Source organism: Ochotona princeps, chromosome 10 (assembly GCF_030435755.1).
Source record: "Ochotona princeps isolate mOchPri1 chromosome 10, mOchPri1.hap1, whole genome shotgun sequence".
In the NCBI taxonomy this organism is placed as follows: domain Eukaryota; kingdom Metazoa; phylum Chordata; class Mammalia; order Lagomorpha; family Ochotonidae; genus Ochotona; species Ochotona princeps.
In genome coordinates, this window is record NC_080841.1 from 59,317,099 (window position 1) to 59,329,856 (window position 12,758).

At 45.5% G+C, this 12,758-nt stretch overlaps 1 protein-coding gene across 1 annotated transcript in view; it reads right to left on the reverse strand.

Moving 5' to 3' along the window:
• TAF3 (TATA-box binding protein associated factor 3) overlaps positions 1-12,508 on the reverse strand; it is a 191,726-nt gene extending 179,218 nt beyond the window's left edge. The window contains exons 1-2 of the mRNA XM_004588508.3: positions 12,130-12,508; positions 3,174-3,416 (exon numbers count right to left, since the gene is read on the reverse strand). Coding sequence (XP_004588565.2) covers positions 3,174-3,416; positions 12,130-12,295 — 409 coding nt within the window. The 5' untranslated portion in view covers positions 12,296-12,508. The remainder of the gene's footprint in view (positions 1-3,173; positions 3,417-12,129) is intronic.
• Positions 12,509-12,758: the final 250 nt, after the last annotated feature.

Consider the following 12,758-nt stretch of genomic DNA (forward strand, 5'->3'; position numbering starts at 1 on the left):
GCTAAAAACAGGGCTGGTGTTATAGCTCAACAGACTAATCTTCCACCTGCCAGCATCAGTATCCTTTATGGGCACTGATTCATATCCCAGTAGTTCCACTCTTGATCCAGCTTCCAGCTTATGGAGTGTGAAAATAGTGGAGGAGGGCTCAAGACCTTGGGCACCTGTACCCATGTGGGAGACCCAGAAGAAGCTCCTAGCTTTGCATCAACTCAGCTCCAGCGGTTGCAGCCATTTGCAGAGTGAACCAGGGATCGAAGACCCCTCTCACTGTCTCTCCTTCTCTATATAAATCTGCCTTTCCAATAAAAATAAATAAATCTGTGTAAAAAAAAAAGATTAAAAAACAGTGACATCAGACAATGCAAAGCTTAAAGAGAATTTTATAAAGGAGAATATAAGTGAGTTTCTTAAAGGCTGCAAATACAAACAAATCTAGGGAAGTTGGCAGGGGACAGCATTTTAAGCAACTACTAAGGGAAACTGAGGACAATGAAGATTCATTTGTATATTTTCCTGTCCTACTGCCAATGCCATGAGTAGGTCTGGAAAGGAGGAGAAACAAGGACCTGTACTGATGGACACAGTTAGAGCACACCCCGAGCAGCTTTGTCCGAAGCACTGCCTTGGACCCTGGCAATACTGACTCCTGGCTTCAGTGAGTGTTCACCTCTAAGGATCTGAATTACAGAACGACAAACTACTGAGCAGAGTCTACTGCAAGGGACTCAACTCAGAATTATGACAATCTTCCAAAGGCTAGCAAGTTCCTTCCCCTTCCGCGTGTATCGCAGCTATCACGAAGCGCGGATACAATGCTTTGTTTTTAGCATACTGGCCTACAGCACTGTGCTCTATGAAACAGTCTACTGTACTGAAGATCCAGAGAGATAATGGGCAACTGACTCACAACAAAGCCTTTCCACTGAGATCTAATACTTGTCTAGCTTTTCAGATGAGGCAATACAAACACACAGACTGCGAAAAAAAGTTCAAACCTAGTCCATGACACAAATAAGTAACACTTCAAAATGCTTTTAGCTTGTAAGAAATGAACTAGAAGAAATCCTTAGGGTGACAGTGGTGGGACAGCAAAATGGGGTTAGTCACTGTGAAAATCGTATGATGGTCCATCAGAAATTATATACAGAAATAATGTATGATCCAGCCAATCTGCGTCTGGGTATATAGCCAAAGAAATCAAACTAAGGACCTGAAGACTTATTTGCACACTAATATTCACACCAATATTATTCACAACAGCCAAAAGGGAGAACAAATGGCAGTGAACACATATTTTAGCAGTCTACCTTAAAAGGAAGAAATTTCTGTCACCTGCTACCAGAGGGAAGTACTTTCAAGATGTTATGCTAAAAGACTACACAATTCCAAATTTATTAGAACTATCTACAGTGGATCAATTCACAGAGAAATAAAATAGATGACGCAGAACAGGCTGAAGGAAGCAGAGAATGGGAACTAATTCTAACGAGACAGTTTCAATGCCAAAGATGAGAAGTTCTGGAGACAGATGGGGTGATGTGAATCTACTTAATGCCACACAACTGCATGTCACAAAACAAGTAAGCTGGTCAATTTTATCTATATATTGTCACAACTTAAAAACCATAAATCAAAGTTACTTCTGGCATCATCTGCATTGTGCTCAAGTATACATGTAATTTTAGGATTGTGAAAAGAACAAAATTGCAGTTTTCCTATTTGTTATGAGGAAAAATATTCTGTACTTACATTGCAGAACTCGATCAACAAGTAGAATCACACAGAAAGAAGAGTCCACAACAGGATACGTTGCTGTGCCTAATTATTATTTTATAACCAAAGTTCAACATGACCAAACAATCAACATTTCTGCTCACCATGAAAAACAAGGGTGCATCTTAATAACATCAGTGAATGGTCAGAGTAACTCATTCACTTCCCAATCTTAATGTAAAACAATGGTAGTCAGCTTACATTAACAATAGGAGAGAAAAGGGTACCCCAATTTTCTGTTTCAAAGCTTTTCCTAAACTACTTGATACCCTACTCTCATATATAAGAAAACTCTTAAAAAGTTCATGGAAGAGGGAATTGAAAGATTTTGAAATCCATGCATATGAGATTTTCAAAAACTTCATGAAAAATATGTATTATTTTCTTTGCAAGGATTTCACAATGGTTTTGCACCAAAATAAACATGTCTTAAAAGATTCATTTGCTTATTTCCTTGAAAGGCACAGTGGCAGACAGGAGAGATCTTCTCTATGCTTGTTCACTCTCCACATGCATTCGAGAGCTGAGAGTGGGGCACACTGAAGCTGGGAGCCTGAACTATAGTCAGGTCTCCCACACGGATGGTAAGCACCCAAACACTTGAGTCATCACCTGTTGCCTTCCCAGGTGTATTAATGGGAAGCTGGATCAGAAGAAGAAAAGGGGGCCTAACGTGGTAGCCTAGTGGCTAAAGTTGTTTTCTTGCATTCACCAAGATCTTATATGGGCACCAGTTCCAATCCCGGCAGCCCCGCTTCCCATCCAGCTCCCTGCTTGTGGCCTGAGAAAGCAGTTGAGGACGGCCCAAAGTCTTGGGACCTTGCACCCATGTGGGGGACCTGGAAGAAGCTCTTGGCTCCTGGCTTTGGATCAGCTCATCTCTGATCACTGCGGCTGTTTGGGGAGCGAATCACTGGACAGAAGATTCTCATCTCTGTCTCTCTTCCTATCTGACTTTCCAATAAAAATAAATTTCTTAAAAAAAAAAAAAGAGAGAAGGAGTGACTCAAATTGAAACTCCAAAATAGTATGCAGTCATCCCAAGTGGCAGCATAACTTGCTGTGCTGCAATGCCTGTCACAAATTTTTATCTTTTAATTGTACTTTTGAATGAACTTTTGGAGATACTTTCATATGTCTAGTGAAAAGTTTTTATCCATGACCATATTCTGCTTTCTCCTACTCAAAACCTACAAAGGAGATAAACGACTCAGTCGACAGAACCTAACGACATGCTGAATGAAGCCTGTTGGCCTAAGGATTAGAATAATTTCTAAAGAACATAACAATATTTTAACTGCATTTCTAGAACTTACATGTAGGCACAGCAGGAAAAATAAGAAGAGTAAGAGCACTTGAACTATTAACACAGGAGGAAGAAACAAACACCCACAAACCTTCCTGAGAAGACACGATGGGTGGCAGGTAGTCAGGAATGTATTCTTTTCTTTCCTCTGCGTCTTTACTTCCAGGTTGAGGAAACTGAAGTACATTGTTCTTGCTGACAGGAAATGAGGGGATCTGATGTGGAAAAGTGACAGGTTCAATATTGTGAATATAGTCTTCTAGTTCATGCAGACTAACCCCCATGAGTTGGAAAGCTTCACCAACATCATCCAAAATTGGGTCTGTTCGGCCATCTGAAACAAAGTTAAAAGCAAACAAAATTTTAAGTAAAACCCACAAATGTTTTTTTGAAATAGTTAAAAAGCATTAAGTAATTAAGTACAAAGTATTGAGCTCAGGATCAAATATGCTACATATTTAAGACCCAATTATTAGAGAGAATTTTATAAATTTCAAGCAATACATTATTTAAGTACCAAAATGCTGACTTTAAAAAGAGTTTACTCATTTTTCATTGGAAAGTGAAATTTACAGAGAAAGAGAGATAGATTTTCCATCCGATGGTTCATTTTCCAAGTGGCCTCAATGGCTGTTGCTGAGCCGATCTGATGCCAGGAACCAGGAACTTCCTCCAGGTCTCCCACATGGGTGCAGAGCCCCAAGGCCTTGGGCCATCCTTGATTGCCTTCCCATGCCACAAGCAGGGAGCTGGACAGGAAGCGGGGCCGCCGGGATTAGAACTGATGCCTATATGGGATCCCGGGGTGTTCAAGGTGAGGACTTCAACCACTACGCTACCACGCCAGGCCCGAAATGCTGATTTTTAAAAGCCACTTTAAAATGTGATTTGACAACTACCCCAAACACCATAAAAGCCACTAGAGTGATCAGCTAGGTCATAAATATCAAAAACAGTTTACAGGGCAGGCAGCTGGCACACTGCTTATAACGCTATTTGGGATACCAGGCATCCCACATTGGTCAAGTCCTGTACTCTGTTCTGATCCAGCTCCCTACTAATGCCAACTCCAGGAAGCAGCTGATTAAGGTCCAAACACTTGTGTCCCTGCCACCCATATGGGAGACTGGACAGGGTTCAATGCTTATCGATTTAGCCAGGCTCAGCCTGGTTGTGTGGGCTCTGCGGGAATAAACCAGAGACTGAAAGAAGTCCCTTGGTCCCTCTGTTTCTGCGTCCCTGCCTTCCAAATAAAGTAAGTGGTTTGTTTTTTTTTTAAGTAGTATACATATGGTCAAAAGCATCCAGAATAGTAGCTTCCACAACGTAAATACTCAACAAAGCATTTATTATTGTTGTTGTTAAATAACTGGTGTAATGTGTTAACGAAGTTCATGTTCTCTTCATTTCTGCTGTTCAATGATGCAACCCTGAAACCTAAAATAGCGGTTTATTGCTAGTACTCAATAAATATCTGTTGGGATGAATTATGCTGCTCAATTTTTCAAATTTAAGAATACAAAGAAATGTAATAAAATTTACATACAAATTTTCAAATGCAATTAGAAGACATTGCATAAAAATTATTAAGAAGATACACACTTAGATGTAGAGTACAATTACAGCCAAAAAGATCAAACAGCTGCTTGGGATCCCTGCACCCCATACTGGGATGTTGGTTTGAATCCTAGCCATTTTAATTCTGATCCAGTTTCCTGGCAATGCATCCTGGAGGGCAACAGCTGATCGCTCAAGTGCCTGAGCCCCTGCCACCCACGTGAGAAGCACAGATAACAGTTCCAGACTCAGGGCTTTGCCCTGCAACAGGTCTGGCTGTTGGGGGTATCGGGGAGTGAACCAACAGATGGATCTCTCTTTCTCAATGTTGCTTGGCCTTCAAGCAGATGAAAATAATTAGCAAACATCTAAAAATGTTACAAGTAACGAGATTCTCATTACAAAAGCAGTTTTTTTTCCCATGTCCCTTAACAAAATTTGTCTCTGTGTATATTTAAGTGTTTATGAAAATTCAAGATTCTAATTTTGAATAGTCTAAAGAAAAATTGAACTCAACTCCCTTACTAGGCTACAACTCCAGCTGGTGAGCACAAGAGCCAGGGCTGCGGGAAGACCAGGCCAGATAAGGCAGTAGCACCCATCGGCATATGTGTGGCCTGGGTCTAGGGGTGGGCCAGACTGGGCAGGTCCACAGCACACACTCACACAAGAGAGAGCAAGGACAGGGTGCAGGTCAGTCTGTGTTGGACTGCAACACCCAAGAGTTCACATGATGGCTGGTTGTGGGCCAGGCTAGGCTAGGCTGTAACACCTGCTGGTGAATGCTGATGGGGGAAGGCCAGCTCAGATTGGGACACAGCACCCACTGGCATGTGCAAGGCCCAAGACTGGCAGTGGGCATGGTAGGGGAATTCCAGGGACTCCCTTGTTGGGCTGCTGCTTCCACTGGTGAGTAATGAGCTGGAACCGGGGACAGACTGGACTGAAGGCACATCGGACTAGGCTAGGCTGTAGCACCTGCTGGAAAGTGCCGGGACTGGACTGGGGGTGAGCCACGTCAGGTTGGACTGCAGTACCACCCAGAAGGTGCAAGATCCAGGGCTGGGATCTGGACTAGTAGAGGAATTGTGGGCATTCCCTTGCTGTGGGGACTGCAGCTCCTGCTAGTGAGCATGAGAGCTAGGTCTAAGGGCAGGCCAGGCTGGTCAAGGCAGTAGTACCTGTTGGCACATGGTTGGGCCACATTTGGGGGTGGGTTGGACTAAGCTAGGCTGCAGCACCCATCAGTGTGTACAAGAGACAGAATGGATACAGGACAGGCCGGACTAGGGTGCAGCACATGCCAACAGACACAAAAACCAGGCCTGGTGGGGTTTACTAGAGGTCATCCCCACTGGACCACAGCACCTACTGGCATGCATGAAGACCACACCTATGGTGGGCTGGGCTGGGCTAGGCCACAGCATCCATCAGTTGCATGAAACATGGGTTGAGGGCTAAACTGATCAGGCAGCTGCATCCAACAGTATGTGCATTGGCTGGTGCAGGTGACAGACCAAACCTGACCCTACACTGGCTGGTGTACACAAGAGTCAAATCTGAGGTCACTCAGGTGAGGTTTCCTGGGGGACTCCCCAGTTAGATGCTGGATTGAACCCTGGCCACAGGGGAAAAAATCACAATGTAGTAGTCCAACCTCATAGCATGCAGAGACCAGGATTCCTCAGTTGCTGAGACCTGTGGACAGCATGGCCAGATGCACACAGGGGACATGACGGTCAGTTCATCTAGGCCAACAGAGGATGCTGAGTGCCACATCAGAGGATGAAAAGCAGAACAGGTTGGACCACTTTCCTGGCCAATTTTGCAATAAGCTTTGTTGTATTCTCCTGGCCAAGCTTTGTTCCTGAGCCTGTGGATGCACTAAGGTGGACCTGGTCAGCAAATAGGTTGGAAAGATTTTCTCAACCCTGGTGCAATGAAGTCAGTAATATCTTGGAACTACCAAAAACACTCAAGTAACATCCTTAAAATATTATTCCCCACATTGCGGCCTGTACGGCATCAAATGACTGTCCCCCATCGCTGGGTGCTATTGTAGTTTGACAGCTGGGAGTGGGCCCTTTCTCTCCCTGTTGCTGCAGATGCAGAAGAAAAAAACTGAAACATTTGTCCTACCTACTTTGTTCCAGGCCTCTACCTTCCTATCCGTGATTGGAGACTAACATGTGCATGTATCCCTATCGATTATGTAAACAATGTTAATACCCAGAAGAGGCTCCTGGCTTCAGGTTAGCTCAGCTCTAGCCATTGTGGACACCTGGGCAGTGAACCAGCAGATGGAAACTCTTTCTCTCTGTCTCTTCTCTCTGTAAATCTAAATTTCCAATAAATAAATAAATAAAACACATACACACGTGCTCACAGGCCCACAAAAAAGTCTGCAAGGATATATGATGAACGGCTAACAGTTTCAGGGGTAGAAGCTGCAGTACAGTCAGTAGTACAACTGAAGCAGGAGACTTTACTTCTAACTTCAAACACTTGTCCAGTCTTTGAATTGTCCTACAATACATCCTTCTGTGATGTATAAAAAAGGAAAAAAAAAAGTTCCTTCTTCATCTTACTGAATGGAGATGTGCATTTCAACACTTCCATTCCTATTACACTATTGTCCTCTCAGTCTGAAAAACACTGACGACCTTCAATTCACCAGACCCTTGCAGTTCCAACCCAAGATCTTCTGGTACCCCCTGCCTCTTTTCTACTATGGTTTCAGATATATTTTTCTCTCTCTTCCTACTACCACTCATTATTAAATACAGTTTCAAGTTCTGCCCACTTGAACTCCACTGCCAGCAAAATTTTCTTAAAAAAATTAAACCGCTGTTGGGGTCCAATGTCATGGGTCAATGGTTAAATCCTTGCCTTGCAAGTGCTGGGATCCCATATGGACACTGGTTTGTGTCCCAACTGCTCCACTTCCCATCTAGCTCTCTACTTGTAGCATGGGAAAGTAGTAGACGATGGTCCAAAACTTTGGGACCGTGAACCTGTGTGGGAGACCTGGAAGAAGCTCCTGGCTCCTGGCTCCTGATTGGCTGGCTCAGCCTGATCATTGTGGCCGCTTGGGGAATGAATCAGTGGATGGAAGATCTTTCTCTGTTACTCCTTCTGTTTGTAAATTTGCCTTTCCAATAAGAAAAGTTAATAAAATCTTAAAAAAACAAAAACTACTGCCATCATACTATCGATTTCCTACTTACACGCATACAATGTTTCCTACCATATGTTTTCATACTCCGATCAACTTTTTTATGTCCCTCCAGAACCTGATTTCATTCTGTTGAACACTCTTCAAATAAACTAGCTACCCATATGTCAAGCTGTCATCTTTCTGATATTTTTTTCATCCTTAATCTTATGTGGACACCACAGTCTATGCTATCCCTGAATCTGGAATAATCTCTACCTTTATAGAAACATATTTTTTAGCTTACCCCAAATATAACTTTCTTTTCCTGTGAGGCAATCTACCATAGAACCCACAGTCCACAACTACCTCTCCTTAATCTTCCTGGTTTGGCATTCGTTCCATACAACTTGCAATAATCAGGCTACAGCTCCAGGCTTGAGGAAGCAGTCTGAGACTGAGCACTTGCTTTAGCAATGCACGCCTATTTTACACACAGTATAACTCAACACAGAAACATTGGCCCCTAAATGCCTGGGAGAATTTTCACTTAATGGAAATTTTAAAATTCTGTATTTGTTTAATTAATAGTAACTTCAAATACATGTTTTATCTTGGGAGAGATTTTTTTTAAGGAATAAAAAAACATTGGTTGGTTTTTGCTGACACTTTGACACCCTCGATTGTGTTTTAGTAACTCTACAACACCTAGTACAGGTTTTAGTTTGTAAGTGATGCTCAACACGATAGCATAGTGGTTAAAGTCCTCGCCTTGAACGTGCTGGGATCCCATATGGGCACCGCTTCCCATCCAGCTCCCTGCTTGTAGCCTGGGAAGGCAGTCGAGGATGGCCCAAAGCCTTGGGACCCTGTACCTGCGTGGGAGACCCGGAAGAGCTTCTGGCTCCTGGCTTCGAATTAGCTCAGCTCCAGCCATTGCGGCCGCTTGGGGAGTGAACCATCGGACAGAAGATCTTCCTCTCTGTCTCTCCTGCTCTCTGTATATCTGCCTTTCCAATAAAAATAAATAAATCTTTAGAAAAAAAGACAAAAATGAATGTAAGATTATACATTGGTAACCTGAGGTTACAGGATCTGATTTATTCCTTATTTTTTAATAAGGATTTATTTATTTTTAGTTGAAAGGCAAATAGGGCCCAGCGCAATAGCACAGCAGTTCAAGTCCTTGACTTAAGCGCACTGGGATCCCATATGGGTGCTGGTTCTAATCCCAGCGGCCCCGCTTCCCATCCAGCTCCCTGCTTATGGCCCAAAGCTTTGGGACCCTGTATATCCCTGTATATCTGCCTTTCCAATAAAAATAAATAGTTTTTTTTTTTTTTTTAAAGAAAAGCAGATATACAGAGCAAAGGAGAGAGAGAGAGAGAGAGAGAGAGAGAGAGAAGCTTCCATCTACAGTTTCACTCTCCGAAGCCTCAAAGGCTGGAGCTGATCTGAAGCCAGGAGCCGGAAGCTTTCTCTATTTCTCCTATGTGGGTGCAGGAGCCCCAGGACTTAAGCCATCCTCTGTTGCTGTCCTGAGTCATAAGCAGGTAGCTGAATCCAAAGTGTCACAGCTAAGACTACAAGCAGCATCCATATGGGATGCTGGCACTAGCAGGTGGAGGAGTAGCCCACCCAATCACGGCAGCAGTCCCCAGAATTTGATTCTGAAGTCTTAATAGCATAAAGGGAAGAAAACAAATCTAAAAATGCCAATAAGCATACCAAAATTAGCATTAAAAAAAAACAAACCACAACGGGGAATAATGACCCTGGCAATTGCATTCTCCTGAAAACCAAGAAAATTAACTATAGAAATTGGGTAATTAGAAACAAGGTTCACATGAGCACTTACAATTATCCTTGATGTTTTCACAGGAGTACCACAGAATGCCTGCATATATTCTGATTCTGACTACAGGCTGAAAATGTAACTACGTATTCAAGAGATTTTTAAGTATCTAGTCACACAAAAATTTCTTTCTTAGGGAACTTGGTAGCAAAAAAACAGGCTAGACTGGACAAAAAGGTAACAGTATAGGTAGGCAAGCCTTCTGTCCAGGGGCAGGGTAACAGTATTCTGTTGGTGGTCTACCTTCAGGGTAATAGCAAAAGCAGTTACTTTGCAGTTACAAATTGTGAAGTACTGGTGAAAACAAGCATTCAAAACTATTCATTGGGGCCCGGCAGCAGTGGCCTAGCAGCTAAAGTCCTCGCCTTGAAAGCCCCGGGATCCCATATGGGCGCCGGTTCTAATCCCGGCAGCTCCACTTCCCATCTGGCTCCCTGCTTGTGGTCTGGGAAAGCAGTTGAGGACGGCCCAAAGCTTTGGGACACTGCACCCGCGTGGGAGACCCGGAAGAGGTTCCAGGTTCCCGGCTTCGGATCGGCTCGCATCGGCCCATTGCGGCTCACTTGGGGAGTGAATCATTGGATGGAAGATCTCTGTCTCTCTGTCTCTCCTCCTCTGTGTATATCTGGCTGTAATAAAAAAAATGAATAAATCTTTAAAAAAAATATCCATTTTTGGAACCCAAAAAGTTCAGCTAATATTATGCTAGTAAGATTATTGGTTCATTTATCCAACAGCGATTCCCTGGGTGCCTATTACATTGTGGCCTCATACTAGGTTACAGAACACAAATATAAGCGATTTGTTTCTGGGAGAGGATGAGGGGACATAAACAGATTACAAAACAAGCTGATAAACAGCATAACAGAGATATACACAGAATGATGAGAGCAGATAACATGAGTCCGCTAGAGCAAGTGTTAAGTGTATCTCAAGATGTCCGTAGTACCACTGGCAGGGCAGGGGAGAGAGCATACTGCAGGAAAAGGCATGCTAGCAGTAATGGACGGCTTAAAATGTTCTAGAAAAGACAGGTAGCTCAGCAAGGTAGCAGATTAGTGGCAGGGTGACACAAGATAAGATGCTAGCTCACCAAAGCAACTGTGCAGTGTTGAGACTTTAGTTTTACACTGTAAACAATGAATACATCTGAAATACTTTCAACAATGACAGGATCAGAACTGTGTGCGATGGAGAGATGATTTGGGCAGCACTATGCAAACTGGGAATGGAATTGGGGTCCTAAGAAGCACAGTGGGGCTCAATGTTTCAGTTTATGGCCCGTTGACAAAATAAAATATCCTAGGGCCCGGCAGCGTGGCCTAGCGGCTAAAGTCCTCGCCTTGAAAGCCCCAGGATCCCATATGGGCGCCGGTTCTAATCCCGGCAGCTCCACTTCCCATCCAGCTCCCTGCTTGTGGCCTGGGAAAGCAGTTCAGGACGGCCCAAGGCTTTGGGACCCTGCACCCGCGTGGGAGACCCGGAGGAGGTTCCTGGTCCCGGCATCGGATTGGCGCGTACCGACCGTTGCGGCTCACTTGGGGAGTGAAACATCGGATGGAAGATCTTCCTCTCTGTCTCTCCTCCTCTCTGTATATCCGGCTTTCCAATAATAATAATAAAAATCTTTTAAAAAAAAATAAAATATCCTAGGAAATACTTCTGTTTTCCCTACATCCAAAATGGGTGTTAGTCCCCCGCTTCACCACACTGACAAGATGTGCACCTTCTTTTAAAACGTCCCCAAATTGTGAAACACCCCCAAGCTGTATTCACTCATTTAGAAATCAAACCCTCAGACCACCTGGGTAGTCGTGTTACATTGTGATCCGTCCACTTCACTTCAGAAAATATGAAGGAGGAAGCCAATGGGTAATTCAGATGTAAGTGAAAGTTAGTCGAAACTGACAGTCCGCCCTGGGAAAACCGAAGTGGAGATCCTGTGAGCGAAACGAATAGACACAGGAAAGAGGCAGTGTCCCTGACAGAGTGGAGCTGTCACCGAGTCCGGGCTGGCCAGTGTAGAGAGAAGCGGCCGGTAGACGGAGCGCCTGTGACAACTAGTTGTAGTAGTTTGCGGGCAAGGGAGGCAAAGGACCTGGGTAGAAGGGAGTGTGGGGCATTCTGGAGATGAGTTTGTCCACAGCCAACAAGAGACCACGAGCCACACCAGGGCACCTTTTCCGAGAGAGGCGAGGGAGGAGGGTGCGGAGCTCGGAGCGGAGATTGGGCTCCGGGCTGGTGGCGGGAAGTTAGCGGATGAGAAAAGAGGCACCAAAAGGGATGACTGGAGTTTTCAGCGACCGTGGAACCCCTCCCCATCACCACCCGCCAGGGCTGTGGGAAGCAGAGGTGCTAGGCGATCTCGGGGCGGCAGGCAGAACGCTGAGCCCGGGGGATGCGGACAGAGGAACGGGGAGACGGAGGTGTCACTGGTGACTTACGTGGGGCAGCCCTCCCTCACCCCAGCCCGGTACTCACAGAGCTCAGAGTACCGATGGCAGCCCCGGCCCAGCTGCTGCAGATAGCGCTGCAGCACGTCCGTGAGGAGGTGGCAGGCGCTGAGCTGCACCGAGTCCCAGCCCAGCGCCTGGCAGATCTGCGCCACCGAGACCCTCAACAACGACCTGGAGTAACTCTCGCACATCCCGGTGTGTAGACGCCACCGCAGCCCTTGCTGCCACTGCTCTCCAGCCCCGCCGCCTGACCTTAGTAGACTTCTCGATTCATCCTCTAGGGCCCCCGCGGCGGGGAAGCCTCCCCTAGACCCCGGGCGACCACCTCAAAACCCCAGCAGCAAGGAGCCCGCCAGCCTGAGAGCCGCCATTTTGGGCTCGCTCCGCCTCCCGCTGGACGGCCGCCGGGGGAGAGGCAGCACGAGACGCACGCCGACCGCGTCGATGAGAAAGCTCCGCCCTGTGGGGGGAGCGAAGCGACGGCTCGGTGTCGATTCTCGGGGCTGGAAGCCGACCGGAAACTGGCGAGGCGAGGCGCAGGTGGACTACAGGTGCGGGGGACTCGGGTGTGGGTGCTTTACTTGGGGCGAAAGAGGGAATCAGCAGTGATATAGGGGCAAACGAGGGAACTGGATATGCCCGGGAGATGTTAAA